The sequence below is a fragment of the Lytechinus variegatus genome, chromosome 15, assembly GCF_018143015.1.
Source record: "Lytechinus variegatus isolate NC3 chromosome 15, Lvar_3.0, whole genome shotgun sequence".
Classification (NCBI taxonomy): Eukaryota; Metazoa; Echinodermata; class Echinoidea; order Temnopleuroida; family Toxopneustidae; genus Lytechinus; species Lytechinus variegatus.
The window spans coordinates 20,345,859-20,364,542 of record NC_054754.1 but is presented as its reverse complement, the minus strand read 5'-3'; the positions used below and the strand labels follow the sequence as shown (position 1 = coordinate 20,364,542).

Below are 18,684 nucleotides of genomic sequence, written 5' to 3'. Positions count from 1 at the left end.
TTTTTTTTCTAAGTGTAAACTTTTTTTTTGATACGCACTGTATAGTGCCGTCACCAGCTTTTTCGGAAAATGGGTGTGCTTAAAAAGAGAGAGAGAGAAAAATACCAACTTCAGGCAATGCTGCTGGTTACCAGGGGTGGCATTCTGAGATCCATTTTATTTCAGATGAAATAAAATATTTTATCTCCGTTAAAATCAGTGAGATATAATACCCTTAAAATCTCTCCGAATTGGTATTCTGCTCTGTTATGAAGTGAGAATGTGTCACATGACTGGTGTCGGTCACATGACGAAGCCCCATTTGAGCCGAGCCTGAGCTGAGCTGAATTCTCAACAAGATGGCAAAGTTTCTCCCGTTTCTTGCAGTGTTATTCGCCTATTTTGTACCATCGCGTAGTATACAGGTGAGAACTGGAGTCTTAAAATCTTATTCATATTTTTTATAAAATTTCAGTGACATATATTCTAATCGTTGCTTTGTCGAACTTTTATTTTGTTGAGCCTGTCGTCGCAATCTCGCAGACCTCTGTTCCGCTGCGCAGTACCGCCGCCGAAGGCTCCGCAGGCCGCAGCTCCGGAGCCCAGCAGGCGGCGTGGTCATTCATGGGTACGTGAGTGTAGCCTGGGGCGTTTTGGGAGTGAAAGTTATATACTGTACGTATGGAGTCACTCCCCACTAACGCCTGGATTTACTGTTCATGCCTTTCCGTAGGCCGTATAGGACAGGATTACCCGTGTTGAACCTAGACCTAAATCACCAATTTTAGTTTTAGTTTTTGGCCCAAAGTTATGTACATGGGCAAGTTTTATGTTTACTCCCTTTTGGTTAATTATTTTTCACTTTTCGTTTTCTAATCATGATAGAAATTGAAAGAAGTAAAGAGCAAGAGCGTTCACTTACCCCGTCTGTTTATTCGGCCATTTTGATTTCTTTTGTTATTGATACCTAGATACACACGCGGTAACACGCGTGCAGAGCTGCAACTTAGATTACTTGCATTTGCCAATAAAAATCACGATTCGTAAAATATTTGTTTCGGTTGATAAATATCATAAAATAATTTATATGATATTTATCGATAAAAAAAATATTTTGCGATTCCTGATATCTATCGGCAGATGCAAGTATTTTTTTAATCCAAGTTGGCAGTTTGACTGCCAACTTGGATTAAAAAAATATTTTCCTTTTGATGGACTATAAAATACCCCAAAAATGTTGCTTTTTGCTTTTTCTTATGGTAATACAAACTCATTGTCCATGATGTATTCTTTAAAAATCTGTATTACATGCCCTCCTTTAGAAAGAACACATGATCTAATGATAGATGTGATAAAAGAGGCAGATTAAGTGAAATATATACTGAAGTAATGGGGAAAGTTGTTCACAAGTGACATCACACGCCGTTGTCACATTGCCAATGTGAGGATCTCCAAAACATTAGTGATCGCAATATTGAAATGCTCATAACTTTCTCATTGTTTGTCCAATTTTTCTCAAACTTTCGTTCATCTGTTTCTTTGATTTTTCTGTTTTCACACAAGCTATCTTGTTCCAAAGGTTTCATTGTTAGATGGTAAGTGGAAATAAGAGATCATTTCACAGGGTTTGGTCACTCATTGATAATTCTAGAATGCTTACAAGGCTCTTTCCTGGCGATTTTCAATATTTTGGACACTAGTACTACTTCATGGTTAAGTTTCCACCGTAGGAGGTTGTTCCTGATGCAGGACTTGTTAGAAACATCTATTCTATTGACAAATACATTGCCTAGCAATGCTGCGAAGCGATGTTGTGAAGTCTGTTGGCTAAATGTATCTGAAATTATCTGGTGAAGAATGGTCGCCAATTTCATGGAAAAATTCTTTTATTTTGGTCTGATTATTTCCATCATGCATCCTTGCAAAGTGCAAACCTACAAGTTTTTTTTTTCAGAATAAAAACAGTTTGAATGATAATGATTTATAGCGCCTATTAAAATTTCTTGAAGCGCTTTACTTGCAAAACCTAACACCAGTTTTCTAAACTCAACACCTTAGCTAACCTAACTACTTTAAATAATTTAACTTCCAGCTAAGCTAAGGACAAATCAGCTGTTAAAATCAGATCGATGACTATTTATGAATGCAAATAAGTTATTGGGCTTTTTGACTGGTCTGATGCTAACCTTGGAATAACGGAAAAGGATTCTCATTAAAAACATTCAGTATTGTGTCTTGTGAAGAGGTAAGATTGTAATTTAAGTAGGAGACTCTTTATACTACCAGACAAATAAAGAAAATAGGTTAAATATAAAAATTAAAAACCTGGACTTAACAAATTATTTAGAATACTGTGACTCTATTTGAATTACTTCTCATTCAGGTAAACCCAGTCATACAGGAGGAGCAACTGTTATGGATATCTGGCGAGGATAATGTGGGCATCTATCGTATCCCTCTACTGACGTACACCCCTAAAGGTGACCTGCTAGCGATCTGTGAAGCCCGTAAAAATGGCGGAGGAGATGCAGGACCGAAGTTTCTGGCCACAAGGAGATCAAAGGACAAAGGTGATTAATTTAATTTCACAAAATTTCACAGAAACCAAAATTTTTTGAGCAAAAAAAGAAATGAATAAAAAAATGTAGTGAAAAATCAGAGAAGGATATGAGAGCATTGAATATAAATGGAAAGTGTCATGCTTAGTGAATATATCTGGTACAGTATTAACACTGGCTCCCTATTAGATAACAGATTATTTTTAAGTTACTTCTTTTTGTATATAAATCACTCTATAACCTAGCCCCAAAATACTTGTCTGATTAATTAGAAATTTATGTCCCTGGTAGAAGAACTAGATCCTCTGAAGACCTACTTAAATTAGCATATCCAACTGAAAGAAAACAGGCCGGAGATGGAACATTCACTGTGTGTTATAAATATTGAGTATTATTATTATTATATCAATTGGCAAAATAATAAGGAATTGCCTAAATGTGGGATGTGAATCATGTGTCTCTGTCTCATGTATATATTCTTGGTACCGTTTTTGCAAGTTTTTTAAAATTTCTTTTCAATTTGAATTGTTAAAATAAATGGTTGCACTTGTGAAGCGGGGCGCGGGTCCGTATTCATGTCTTTGAGAGATGACTTAATGTTTCAAAGGTAAATAAATTCACTTCTCCACTGCGATTTTAACTAACCTGGGCTGTATTGTTAAAGGAGAATGAAACCCTTGAAACAGGGAAGCTTGTGCAAAAACATAAAAATGACAGTTTGAGAAAAATTGAATGAATAATGAGAAAGTTATGAGTATTTGAAGTTTAAAATCATTATTGTAATGTAGATCCTCCTATTGGTAATGCGGCAAAGATGTGCGATGTCACATGTGAACAACTTTCTTATTACTTTTCTGTATATTTCACTTAAAATGCCTCTTTTATCACATCTATAAGTAGATCATGTATTCTTTCTATAGGAGGGCATGTAATCCATATTGTCAAAGACATTATGGATAAAGAGTTTGTATCACCTTAAGAAAGAGCAAAAATAGACATTTTTGTGGTGTTTTATAGTCCATCAATGGGAAAGATGTTCTCATGTGACATTGCCATTATTTTTTGCATTGCCAATGGGAGGATCTCCATGGCATTAGTGATCACAATATTCAAATGCTCGTAACATTATGTGTCAGATTTTTCTCAAACTTGCTTTGATCTTTATTATTTGATTTTTCTGTATCCACAAAAGCCAACTTGTTCCAAGGGTTTCATTCCCCTTTAAGTGTACCAGGGGACTATTTGGATATTTTAGACTTGGGGCTGAGAATATTATTATTATATTCACATCCATCCATGATACATTTATTGAACTGATCTCCTGACCCCACTGACTAAAGCATGTATTCAACTTATGCATTTTGTCTCCCATTTCTTTCTAAGGCCAAACCTGGTTGCCAGAGAAGTTTATCCTGAACGATGGACCAGTCGTCGACGGCCTGAATCTGGGCGTGGTCTTGGTGGACGACATGACTTCGACCATCTTCATCTTCTACCAGGTGTGTGGGCATTACGTCCAGTGCAACATCTCAACCCAGTACTACATCAAGAGTACTGACGATGGCATTACCTGGACGCAGCCCTACAACGTCTCCAAACAGGTCGGTACCAAGATGTTTGCTGGTGGTCCTGGCTATGGAATTCAGGTAAGCATCAGGCCAAGGGTACTCTTGTGGAGCATTGTGGCCCAGTGGATCAGTCCTCTGACTTTGAAACAGAGGGTCATGGGTTCGAATCCAAGCCATGGGGTTATTTCCTTTAGCAAGAAATTTATCCACATTGTGCTGCACTCAACCCAGGTGAATTGAATGGGTTCCCTTGAATGCATGAGCGCTGAAAGGCAGCTCCAGCTAGTGCCAGGGTAATAATAATAACAACATGCCTTGGAATAAAATATTTCTAGATAGATGACGCTATATAAATGCCAATTATTATGATTATTATTACCCTTCAAATTGTGCTATTCAATAGTTTGTGTTGAAATAAAGGTCACATCTAATTTGAAGAGCGTAATTTAAAATGTCGCTCATCAGTAGGATTAAGTAACTTCTGGGGCCTGTTTCATAAAACTTGTTACAATAACAGATTTGTAAAAACTTTAAAGCTACTGAAATCATTCAATTTGATTGGCTGATGGTAAAGTTTGTTATAGAATTTGTGTAATTTTTTATATAATTAGTCTTTATGAAACGGGACCCTGAAGGTTTTAATGTAGCCGAAATGAATCAGTGTAGGAAGATTGAACATCACTAGCACGAATGACCATTGCTGTTTTAATTTTAGATTAGCTATCTTAATACATTTTTTATGTTTCAATCTATTATTTTCCTCTGTGATATATGAAACAGAAAAAGCATGCACCTCATATAGGAAGGCTGATCCTGTGTGGTCATAGCACATTGCCTGGTGACGGCCTGTTTTGCCTGCTCAGTGATGACCATGGGGACACCTGGAGATATGGTGGAAGTATCAAGAGCATTCCTTACAACACCAACAAGATCAAAGGAGACTTTGTACCAGATGAATGCCAGGTGTGTATGCCACATCAGGTTGATTAGAGTGATATGGTTGTTGACGATGATGGTGGTTGTGACAGTGATGGATGATGATGATGTAGATAATAATGGTGATGGCGGTGTTGGTGGTTATGGTGATGATGGTGAGAGTAGTGGTGATAGTGGTGATGATGATGATGTTGATGATGATGATGTTGATGATGAGGTCGTGATGGCAATGAAGATAGAGCTGATGGGGCTTTATATGATGGTGATGATAATGGTGATGATGATGATGATATGAGGAAGATAATAATGGTGTTGGTGATGATGATGATGATGATGGTAATGATGATTGATTGAATGGAAGTATCATGATTATGCCTTACAATACTGACAAGATCAAAGGAGACTCTGTACCAGATGAATACGCGGCTTGTTGGATCAGATTTATATGAGTTTGTATGTCATATCAAGTTGGTTAGAGTGATGATTATATGATGATGATCATGGTGATGAAGAAGATGATAAAGATGATGATATGGGAATGATGATGATGCTGATTATGATGATGGAGATGATGCTGATGCTGATGACAGATGATAATGGTCATGACTATGATAATGAGGATGATAATGATTATGATGATAAAGGTAGTGTTTATGAGGATAATATGATGTTGGTGATCATGATGGAGATGAGGATGATGATGATGATTATGATGGTAATGAGGATGGTGGTGATGATGATGATGATGATGGTGATCATTATGATGATAGTAATGATGATGGTGGTGGTGGTGAAGATGATTATTTATGATGATGTTGACGATAATGATGGTGGTTGTGGTGATGATGGTTTTGTTGATGGTGATTTGGGGGATGATGATGAAAATTTGGATGATAATGATAAAGACGGTCACCCATTAAATATTTCAATTTTCACGATCCACAATCAGACTTGTGTAATTTCCAACATCAATTTGAATATTTCAGCCTTTGGAACTGCCCGATGGCTCCATAATGGTCAACGTAAGGAACCAATACCAGTACCATTGCCACTGTCGAATGGTCGTCATGAGCTACGATGGAGCGGATTCTTTCAAGACGGATGACCTTCGGTTTGACACGACCCTCGTTGACCCCACTGTAGCGGCTTCTATTCTTTATCACCATGGAGTCCTCTTCTTCAGCAATCCAGAGGATGATTTACATAGTAAGTACGGTACATGCAGTGATTTCAAGTAATGGGCCATTATTCAATTGGAAGTATTAATTTTTGTTTTTAAAGTATTTACTTAGCATTTTACTTGGCTAACCAAAATGCTTAAACTCGTATTCAGATCACATCTAAGTATTTTACTTTATCAAGCCATATTTAAGCAAAATACTTACTAATTACCATTGTGACATCATGAAGTTTGAGCCAAATAATGCGCAATGTATGTATAACATCTGTGCACTGAGTGTATGACTGTGCGTTTCATGTTTGTAAACTACACCCAAGCCAAGCTTAAGTCTGGTAGGCAGCTGACTTAGATATTACTATAAGCAAATTATTTAGCCAAAAATACAGTTGAATACAAAAGATGGAAAAGTATTTTTTTACTTGAGCAAACTACTGGGTAAAATACTTGAAATTCTAGCTTAAGTATTGAATACCAGCCCAGGTGTTTAATACTGGTTTTGATGCGGTGTAAGGTTGGATAGGGTCCTATGTAATGCTGTAACCGATTTTTATTCCAATTCCCGATCCGATCCGATTTTCCCCTTTTTTCTACATTTTTCCGAACTCCGATTTTTGACCAGTGGGGAAAAAATCGGATCGGAAAAACCAAAACATAACAAGAAAAAAAAAAAACATGTGGCGACATGTTTGCCTTCAAAATGCGCTGGTGATTTGTTTTGATCTCAGACAAAAGCGGTGGAAGGAAAAGAAGATAAAGGGGAAGAAAATTATGATTTGTGTTTATCTCCGATATTAGCAGAAAGGCAGGTGGAGAAGAAGATTATGATTTGTTTTGATCTCCGACATAATCGGGGAAGAACAAAACGATGATGATGATAATTGGTGATAATTAGGTGATCTGTCAATCGACAGATCAACTATTAATTTCGTACGAATTTTCTTTTTTCTTTATTTCTTTATTAGGTGATCTGTCAATCGACAGATCAACTATTAATTTCGTATGAATTTTCTTTTTTCTTTATTAGGTGATCTGTCAATCGACAGATCAACTATTAATTTCGTACGAATTTTCTTTTTTATTTATTTATTTTTATTTTTCCGCCCTTTTCTTGTTAGCACAAAATCTCCAAATCTACATCATCAATTATCTTCAAAATATCATCAGATATGGGGACTTATCACATGATGTGTATAAAGCAAGTTCAAGGTCAAAAGGTCATCATGACGTCATCTAGACGCCATTTTGTAAAATCACATTATCAATCATATCTTCATTGTCAATTATCAAAAATCAACAATATTTACATCACATTAACTTCAGGTCAGGGGGCAACTGCCCATGTCATCAAAGGTCATGTAAAGGTCACGACGTGCGCGTACGCGCGCGTCAAAATTTTAAAATGCTCAAAATCACTTTTTGACCAAAGCAGAGTACGAATCAGGTCATTTTAAGCATTTCAAAAATTTGCGCGCGCGCACGGTTACGCGCGCGTTCTCGCGCGTAACGGCACTATAAAACATAGGATCGCCATCTTTTTTATATCAATGCACCGATAATATAATTCTGAACAATTTGATACCTTGATCAACCTTCTATGACAAGTAATAAAGGAATTAGCCTCCATCAAAGTTTACAGCACGCGCGCGCGCGCGCACTAACCATAGACAATATATGTGCAAAAACATGCCTATACAAAATTCATTATAGCTTTTAAAGTAGTCCGTTGACCCCCATTTTTTTTTTCATATTCGAATAGAGTATGGATGGGAGATGTGATTTCATGTCGCATTTGACCCGAAATTTTATCATGACGTCATCAAAATGGCGTCGGAACTCAAAATTCCCATTTTGCTACTTATGACGTCATTATAATTATGCAAATTTGACTTTAACTCTGTAAATATTGGTCAATTTTCGCTCAGTTTTCAATATGTTGTAGCTGAGGACATACTCTTTCTAATTTGATGCCTTTATTCACTTTTAAAGGAACTGATCATCCTAAAAAAGTGCAAGTTATAGAGGCATGTCATTTTCGCTCATTTTGTGTGCAATGACTATGGGAAATGACTTTTTCTCAAAACCAAACTCTACATTTCTCTATTTCGCGAGCCATATCTCTATCTTATTTAAACGGATTTCTTTGAGCTTTGAGTATGTTGTAGCTGAGATTCTAAGCTATCGGAATGTTGCATTTATTTTCCAATCAGATGCCTGGATAATCCTTTTATTTTACTTGCAAAATTGGATAAGAGATCCTCTTAATTTGCTTATGTGTAGAGTCCTTGGCAATATGCCTGTCAAAGTGGTCATTATTGATGGTAAACAGCACACTCACCTTTGACCTGTCACTCTCTATGAAGTCTCTGATATCTAACCTAGCTCTCTCAATCTCCCCCTCTCTCTCTCTCTGCTTTTTTTTTACATCATCACAAGACGGATGGAAACTACAACTTTCCTTTCTGACACACTTATCAAAGTTTTCTTCTCAAGTAAACATGAGTTTTGTGAACGTCGTCAACTTAATACTTTTGTGGGTTTCTATCTCACTTGGAGCAAACGCAATAATCTACATTGTATCTTCCACCTCATCTCATATACAAGTTTTGTACTACCGTTTTTTCTGTTATTCACCAAAAGGAAAAATCCAAAAGAACGTTTGTGCTAGCCAAGTCAGTTTTCTTATAACATCTGTGTGGTTTCGTGTCAAATATTAGGATTTGACACGATTACAATAACTGGAAAATTATATTGGAGGATTTCTACTTGGATTTGTCTACATAATAAGTCGGTAAGGTGCTTGGATATTGTCATTCAATCATATAACCAACCCCCATTTCAGTATAAAAGTAAGAATATTGCATATTAAAATATAAAATGCATGTATATCATGATACTGTATATATCTGTCACATAACTTTCCCTTTTCTCGATTTTCAAGTTTATCAACACATTCTTTTCAGAATGACAGAGTTAGTTTTCATCATGATGATCATATTAATCTAAATTAACATGTAGATTGTATTCATGATCAAGAGAATCAGAGACAGATCACCTAATTCGTCCTCATGACGAATTAAAATTCTAGTTTCTTTATTAGGTGATCTGTCAATCGACAGATCAACTATTAATTTCGTACGAATTTTCTTTTTTATTTATTTATTTTTATTTTTCCGCCCTTTTCTTGTTAGCACAAAATCTCCAAATCTACAACATCAATTTTCATCAAAATATCATCAGATATGGGGACTTATCATGTGATGTGTATAAAGCAAGTTCAAGGTCAAAAGGTCATCATGACGTCATCTAGACGCCATTTTGTAAAATCACATTATCAATCATATCTTCATTATCAACTATCGAAAATCAACAATATTTACATCACATTAACTTCAGGTCAAGGGTCAACCGCCCATGTCATCAAAGGTCATGTAAAGGTCACGACGTGCGCGTACGCGCGCGTCAAAATTTTAAAATGCTCAAAATCACTTTTTGACCAAAGTAGAGTATGAATCAGGTCATTTTAAGCATTTCAAAAATTTGCGCGCGCGCACGGTTCCGCGCGCGTTTCTGCGCGTAACGGCACTATACAACATAGGATCACCATATTTTTAATATCAATGCATCCGTAATAAAATTCTGAGTAATTTGATACCTTGATCAACTTTCTACGACAAGTAATAAAGGAATTAGCCTCCATCAAAGTTTACAGCACGCGCGCACGCGCGCACTAAACATAGACAATATATGTGCAAAAACATGCCTATACAAAATTCATTATAGCTTTTAAAGTAGTCCGTTGACCCCCATTTTTTTTTTTCACATTCGAATGGAGTATAGATGGGAGATATGATTTCATGTCACATTTGACCCGAAATTATATCATAACGTCATGAAAATGACGTCTGAACTCAAAATTTCCATTTTGCTACTTATGACGTCATCATAATTATGCTAATTTGACTCTAACTCTGTAAATATTGGTCAATTTTCGCGCAGTTTTCAATATGTTGTAGCTGAGGACATACTCTTTCTATTGTGATGGCTATATTAACATTTAAAGGAATGGATCATCCTAAAAAAATCCAAATTAAAGAGTTATGTCATTTTCGCTCATTTTGTGTGCAATCTCTATGGGAAATGACTTTTTCTCAAAACCGGATTCTACATTTCTCTATTTCGCGAACCATATCTCTATTCTATTTAAACGGATTTCTTTGAGCTTTGAGTATGTTGTAGCTGAGATTCTAAGCTATCGGAAGTGTTGCATTTATTTTCCGATCAGATGCCTGGATAATCCTTTTATTTCACTTGCAAAATTGGATTAGAGATCCTCTTCATTTGCTTATGTGTAGAGTCCTTGGCATTGTACATGTCAGTATAGTGGTCAGTATTTGATCTTTCACAGCACACTCACCTTTGACCTGTGACTCACTATATATAAAGTCTCTGATTTGGTTCTAGCTCTCTCTCTACCTCTCTCTCTCCCTCTCTGCCCTATCTCTTTTTTTTTACATCACAAAACTGCAACTTTCCTTTCTGACACACTTATCAAAGTTTTCTACTCTAGGAGGCACATGTTTTGAGAACGTCTTCAAATTACTACTTCTGTGGGCTGGTATCATCTCACCTGAAGCAAACTTCATACATTGTGTCTTCTACGTCATCTCATATTCAAGTCCATACTACCCCTTTTCTCTGTCATTTCACCTAGAGAAAAATCCAAGATACCGGTTGTGCTAGCCAAATTAGGTTCTGTGCGATTTTGCGTATATTGTAACAAATTTTGGGATCATACAATAATTGAAACACTTCTGATATATTGGATGATTGTCTGTCGGTAAGTGGAGATTGGCTTATTACCATTTCATCATAATTATAACCAACCCCCGCTTCAACTCATTTTTCCGAATTGCAAGAGCTATCAACATATTTTGGTTTTCATCATGATTATCATATTGATCTGAATTAACATTGTGATCATATTCGTGATCAAGAGAATCAGAGACAGATCACCTAATTCGTCCTCATGACGAATTAAAATTCTAGTTTATTTTTATTTTTCCGCCCTTTTCTTGTTAGCACAAAATCTCCAAATCTACATCATCAATTATCTTCAAAATATCATCAGATATGGGGACTTATCATGTGATGTGTATAAAGCAAGTTCAAGGTCAAAAGGTCATCATGACGTCATCTAGACGCCATTTTGTAAAATCACATTATCAATCATATCTTCATTATCAATTATAAAAAATTAACAATATTTACATCACATGTACTTCAGGTCAAGGGTCAACTGCCCATGCCATCAAAGGTCATGTAAAGGTCATGACGTGCGCGTACGCGCGCGTCAAAATTTTAAAATGCTCAAAATCACTTTTTGACCAAAGCAGAGTACGAATCAGGTCATTTTAAGCATTTCGAAAATTTGCACGCGCGCACGGTTATGCGCGCGTTCTCGCGCGTAACGGCACTATAAAACATAGGATCGCCATCTTTTTTATATCAATGCACTGATAATATAATTCTGAACAATTTGATACCTTGATCAACCTTCTACGACAAGTAATAAAGGAATTAGCCTCCATCAAAGTTTACAGCACGCGTGCACGCACGCACTAAACATAGACAATATATGTGCAAAAACATGCCTATATAAAATTCATTATAGCTTTTAAAGTAGTCCGTTGACCCCCATTTTTTTTTTCATATTCGAATAGAGTATGGATGGGAGATGTGATTTCATGTCGCATTTGACCCGAAATTTTATCATGACGTCATCAAAATGGCGTCGGAACTCAAAATTCCCATTTTGCTACTTATGACGTCATTATAATTATGCAAATTTGACTTTAACTCTGTAAATATTGGTCAATTTTCGCTCAGTTTTCAATATGTTGTAGCTGAGGACATACTCTTTCTAATTTGATGCCTTTATTCACTTTTAAAGGAACTGATCATCCTAAAAAAGTGCAAGTTATAGAGGCATGTCATTTTCGCTCATTTTGTGTGCAATCTCTATGGGAAATGACTTTTTCTCAAAACCAAACTCTACATTTCTCTATTTCGCGAGCCATATCTCTATCTTATTTAAACGGATTTCTTTGAGCTTTGAGTATGTTGTAGCTGAGATTCTAAGCTATCGGAATGTTGCATTTATTTTCCAATCAGATGCCTGGATAATCCTTTTATTTTACTTGCAAAATTGGATAAGAGATCCTCTTAATTTGCTTATGTGTAGAGTCCTTGGCAATATGCCTGTCAAAGTGGTCATTATTGATGGTAAACAGCACACTCACCTTTGACCTGTCACTCACTATGAAGTCTCTGATATCTAACCTAGCTCTCTCAATCTCCCCCTCTCTCTCTCTCTGCTTTTTTTTTACATCATCACAAGACGGATGGAAACTACAACTTTCCTTTCTGACACACTTATCAAAGTTTTCTTCTCAAGTAAACATGAGTTTTGTGAACGTCGTCAACTTAATACTTTTGTGGGTTTCTATCTCACTTGGAGCAAACGCTATAATCTACATTGTATCTTCCATCTCATATACAAGTTTTGTACTACCGTTTTTTCTGTTATTCACCAAAATGAAAAATCCAAAAGAACGTTGTGCTAGCCAAGTCAGTTTTCTTATAACATCTGTGTGGTTTCGTGTCAAATATTAGGATCGTACAATAACTGGAAAATTATATTGGAGGATTTCTACTTGGATTTGTCTACATAATAAGTCGGTAAGGTGCTTGGGTATTGTCATTCAATCATATAACCAACCCCCATTTCAGTATAAAAGTTAGAATATTGCATATTAAAATATAAAATGCATGTATATCATGATACTGTATATATCTGTCACATAACTTTCCCTTTTCTCGATTTTCAAGTTATCAACACATTCTTTTCAGAATGACAGAGTTAGTTTTCATCATGATGATCATATTAATCTAAATTAACATGTAGATTGTATTCATGATCAAGAGAATCAGAGACAGATCACCTAATTCGTCCTCATGACGAATTAAAATTCTAGTTTGTTTTGATCTCCGACAAAAATGGAGGAAGAAAAACAGCGAAAAGACGATGTGTTTTGATCTTAAGCATAGGCAAATAAGATTTAGTTGAACACGCTGACATGCGCGGTAATATTTACGACTATCTGACTATACGTCCTCTAAGAGTTTACGATTACCTCCGCTATCACTACGATGTTGTAGAGAAGGTGAATATCATGGTAAACAACTCTGGATAATAATGCGTCTTTTTCGGGAGGTCATGCGACCTTTAAGAGTTTACGATTACCTCCGCCATCACTACGATGTTGTAGAGAAGGTGAATATCACGGCAAACAACTCTTGATAATAATGCGTCCTTTTCAGGAGGTCATGCAACCTTAATGAGATTACAATTACCTCCGCCATCACTACGATGTTGTAGAGAAGGTGAATATCATGGTAAACAACTCTGGATAATAATGCGTCTTTTTCGGGAGGTCATGCGACCTTTAAGAGTTTACGATTACCTCCGCCATCACTACGATGTTGTAGAGAAGTTGAATATCACGGTAAACAACTCTTGATAATAATGCGTCTTTTTCGGGAGGTCATGCGACCTTTAAGAGTTTACGATTACCTCCGCCATCACTACGATGTTGTAGAGAAGGTGAAAATCATCTCTAACAACTTTGGATAATAGTGCGTCTTTTTCGGGAGGTTATGCGACCTTTATGAGTTTACAATTACCTCCGCTATCACTACGATGTTGTAGAGAAGGTGAATATCACGGTAAACAACTCTGAATAATAATGCGTCTTTTTCGGGAGGTCATGCGACCTTTAAGAGTTTACGATTACCTCCGCCATCACTACGATGTTGCAGAGAAGGTGAATATCACGGTAAACAACTCTTGATAATAATGCGTCTTTTTCGGGAGGTCATGCGATCTTTTTGAGATTACGATTACCTTCGCTATCACTACGATGTTGTAGAGAAGGTGAATATCATCGTAAACAACTTTGGATAATAGTGCGTCTTTTCGGTATGTAATGCGGCCTCTAAAAGTTCACGACGGACTCCGCCATCACCACGATGTTGTAAAGAAGAGGCCTATCGTTGATCGGCGGTAGTGTCGCTCGCTGGAACGTCATTATCTTATTTTCCTTCCTCCGATTATGTCGGAGATCAAAACAACTCATCATCTTCTTCCTCCGCTTTTGTCGGAGATCAAAACAAACTCTGCCATCAGTGTAGCGTGCCGCATTTGTCCACGCGCCGGCCACATACAAATTTTAATGTATTTTTTTGTTTTTGAATATCTTCCGATCCGATATCCGAACCGATTCCGATTTTAGGAGCAAAACTTCCGAACCGAACTCCGATCCCGTAATTGCTCTAACTTACAACAGTAGTCCTATGTCCAAGTGTGTTTGTGTAAGAAGCAAATTTATACAAGTACTAAATCAAGCTCCTACATCAATGATTATGTACTCGTGTTGACATTAAGAAAGAGTGTTGAATCAAGCAATTTCTATTTAAAAGCAAGAAAACAGTGCTGATATGAGCCTCTATATTGATGCTCTCGTGTTTGTGTTGAGGACATAGAAATGGTGCTGAATCAACCTTCTATACCAAGGCTTAAGTGTTTGTTGAGGTGATGCTTGAATCAAGCCCTACACTTTTGTTCAAGTGTTTGTATTGAGAGCAAGGAAAAGGTGCTAAATCAACTCCTTGAATCAGTGCTTCAGTGTTTGTTTTGAAAGCAAGGAAAGTGTTTGTGTTGAGGGCAAGAAAAGGGTACTCAATCCACACCTTACATCAGTGCTTCAGTGTTTGTATCGAGAGCAAGGAAATGGTGCTAAATCAACTCCGTAAATCAGTGCTTTGGTGTTTGTGTTGAGAGCAAGGAAGGGGTGTTGAATCAACTCCATAAATCAGTGCTTCAGTGTTTTTGTTGAGAGCAAGGAAAGGGTGCTGAATCCACACCTTACATCAGTGCTTCAGTGTTTGTTTTGAGAGCAAGGAAAGGGTGTTGAATCAAGCTCCTTACACCAGTGCTTCAGTGTTTGTGTTGAGAGCAAGGAAAAAAAGGACTCTAATAATATTATGTTTTACATGTAGGTAATTGCATTACCATTCAGATTTTGTTAAAGGTTCATCGCAATGGCTATACTGTATGGCAAGCTTGAGACTTAGGAAAATCTCGCTGGAATGCTCCATGAAGTCGAGAAATTTTTTGTTGTGTGTAGGTAGGACAGAATATAAATAACTGGGGTAATGATAAATCTGTTTAAAAGAACGAGTGTAGTAATACTTGTACTGATGCGTAAAGTATCACACTCCAGCATCAACAGCTGGTTATAATAATAATAATAATAATATGGAGCTTTTATATAGCGCTTATTACAAAACAGTTTCTAAGCACTTTACAATTCAAACAGAATGTGAATAAAACAAATACAATATAATCAATTTAAATCTATAGAAACAAAGTATGAATATATAAATGTACAATTTTAAGAGGTAATTAATGTCAATCATACAAACAACAAATCAATAAATGAAATAATAAAAAAATAACAGATAACTGGTAATCAATAAGTGTAAAACATAAAGAGGTAATGAAATAAATGATTCCATTGACGATGTTGGTGTTGGAGTATGTAAGTCCAAACTTTTTACATTTACTACAGGGAATCTCTCGTCAACACACCGATTCCTTTATGCAAGTCAAATCACAATGTTTGTTAGAAAGTTTGTGGACCGGGACAGCATCAGAATCTCTTGACTCTGGACAATGACATATTTGCAATTGTTCATCCAGTTCACTTCTTTGGATGATCTGCTGTCCCAGTCCACCATTTTTGGCAAAAGCCTCTCAGCTCTCCATTGTGATTTTCATTGCATTTCAAAAGAATTGATGCGTTGTAGAGAGTTTCCCCGTAGTACATGCGAAAACTACACCTAGTTTTAAAGTCCACGATTGTTTTGAAAATCTAGAAGCGCTACTTGTTATAGCTTTTCCCAAAGATAAGTTTTACATATTTCCTTTGGATGTTTCATAAAGCTGTTTGGAACTTACGAGCGACTTTTACAAACGACTAGTGATCCTTTCTTGTGGTAAGTGATGCACACCAGAGTTCAATTGGCGTTGATCTAGTTTTGAAGAAAGGGTCACTAGTTCATCATAAAGTCGCTCGTAGGCAAAAAAACAGCTTTAAAATACACCCACCCCTTGACATTTAAATTCTTGTAATACTCTATCAAACCATGAAGAATGTAACAACTCTTAAAATCTTTGCCCCTTGGCAGGAATCAACCTGACACTGCGTTGGAGCTACGACAACGGGACAACCTGGGCTAGCGCCCTCTCAGTCTGGCCTAAGGCTAGTGGTTACAGCACCATGATGGCTATCCCAAATAACCTTCAAGAGAGCAAGTATATCTATATCTTGTATGAGAAGGGACAGAAATCCGCAACAGAGACCCTCTCTCTTGCTAAAATAAGCATAACGGGAGATTTGTAGTGACAGTTTTCCCCAAGATGTCTATCTGAATGGTGTAATTACATGAATGTTGTTTTGTTGTGATTGAGAAAGTGATATATTCAGATTATATTTTCAGGTATATTTTCTTGATTGTGACAAAATTTGATTCAAATGTTTAAGGCTTGCTGGGGAAGTTCCATTGTACTGAAAATACAGTTTCTGGCTTGCACCCAGTAAATAGGGTCGCATTGATCAATTTCAGTTGTTGGAACCAGCAGGATTTGAACCTCAGATCTACTGATTGCTGGTCAGTGACCTTACCACCAGGCCATCACTGGTCTGCCGTACAGTCACTATGAAATGAGAACAAATACACTCTTGAGCATTTCAAAAGTCCTACCGGGTACATATTTACCTCACCTAGGTTGAGTGCAGCACAATGAGGATCAATTTCTTGCTGAAGGAAAATATGCCATGGCCGAGATTCAAACCCGCGCTCCTCTGTTTCAAAATATAGAGATTGATCCACTGGACCGCAAGCTCCAAATTTTTTTTCTAATGAAGATAATAGGTAAAAGATTATTTATTTTCATAATACTGAGAATACTTAGTCAATTAGTAGAAGAGTCTGAATGATTAAACCTGAGAAGCATTTCATGAAACGAAGAGTCATTGATTTTCACAGACTATTGTTATAAGCTACTGAAATCCTTGCAGCTGATTGGCTAATAGCAAATTAGTCAGTAAATATCATCGACAAAACTTTACATGAAACACTCCTCATGATTCTCAAGGTGAGATAAACTACATGTATATAATCTTAATCTGACTAGTAATCTTTATATCATTTATACTCTGACTCTCAAATAAAAAAGAGATATAATTTGCTGATTCTCACCAAAATATTGTTTTTAATAAGACTTTTAATGATTGAATAGCAAAGGTAACATTCAGAGCTGTTAATCATGTACCTATTAACGTACATTTATGATTTAGAGATCACATAAGATAAGACATACATTTTTGATGTAGTCATATTTGTGATGTGACTTATTTTGAGGATATCAATCTCAAGTATTCAACTAGCCTAACTTTTATACTGGAATCGCATTTTTGAAAATATTTACTTGGGTAGTACATCTATGCAGGTTTATTCGACCATAATAGTAGTAGATACCAAGAATAGATATTAGCATGAAATGTACCACTTCATCCTTTTCCTCATGTAACTTTTTAAGTATAACATGAGCATTATTTGTATTTCATTGTGTTGTGCAATCATACATGTAATTTTTATATTCAGCCTACCCCCCCACCTTTCCTCAGATGTATTAAACCTAAGAAAACGGGGGGGGGGGCTGACCCCTCGACATTTTTCGCGATACAACAATGAATTTGATCAGATGCCTATAAAGAGTATATGAAACAAAAAATAGCATTTTAGGGGCATTATTTTGTTAATTAGAGCAAACTTATGATTTTATGCGTAAATTAGCATAATTAATGAGAAATGAGATTTTCACAGAATTTGATATAGTTTTGTAGATAATGCAATGGGTGACGCGCGTGCCAATTTTTTTCGCGATCACGCAATCGACGGCCGAGATCATCCCCCCTATGTCTTCTTAGGCATCGAAATAGCCCAGTCTATTTAGGGTTAAGACCAACCGTCTGAAAAGGATAATTTCAAGCATGCATACTGTACTATGTCATCATAACATCTAGATTTTATTTCATCACATTTATTGGGAGTATTTTATTGTGTGATACAGATCATTAATGTACAAGTAATTTGGCTGAAGGAGTTGGCATTTAACTGTTAATTTGTGTACATGTATGTCCCTTAAACAGGCATACATGTTTATGTAGCCATAAGATATATGATTCTGGTATAAAAAGCTATCGACATGAATTGGTTTTAAGCCCAATATCTTGGACTCTATGTATGAATTTCACAATTAATTCATTTCCTTTGATTG

General features: G+C 36.4%; 1 protein-coding gene across 1 annotated transcript; it reads left to right on the top strand.

Moving 5' to 3' along the window:
• Positions 1-306: 306 nt before the first annotated feature.
• LOC121428639 (sialidase-1-like) lies at positions 307-17,083 on the top strand. The gene is made up of 6 exons (XM_041625404.1): positions 307-404; positions 2,363-2,549; positions 3,921-4,183; positions 4,886-5,068; positions 6,028-6,247; positions 16,530-17,083. Exons 1-6 carry the CDS (start codon positions 339-341, stop codon positions 16,742-16,744), a joined length of 1,134 nt encoding a protein of 377 aa, XP_041481338.1. The 5' UTR covers positions 307-338; the 3' UTR covers positions 16,745-17,083.
• The last annotated feature ends 1,601 nt before the right edge of the window (positions 17,084-18,684 follow it).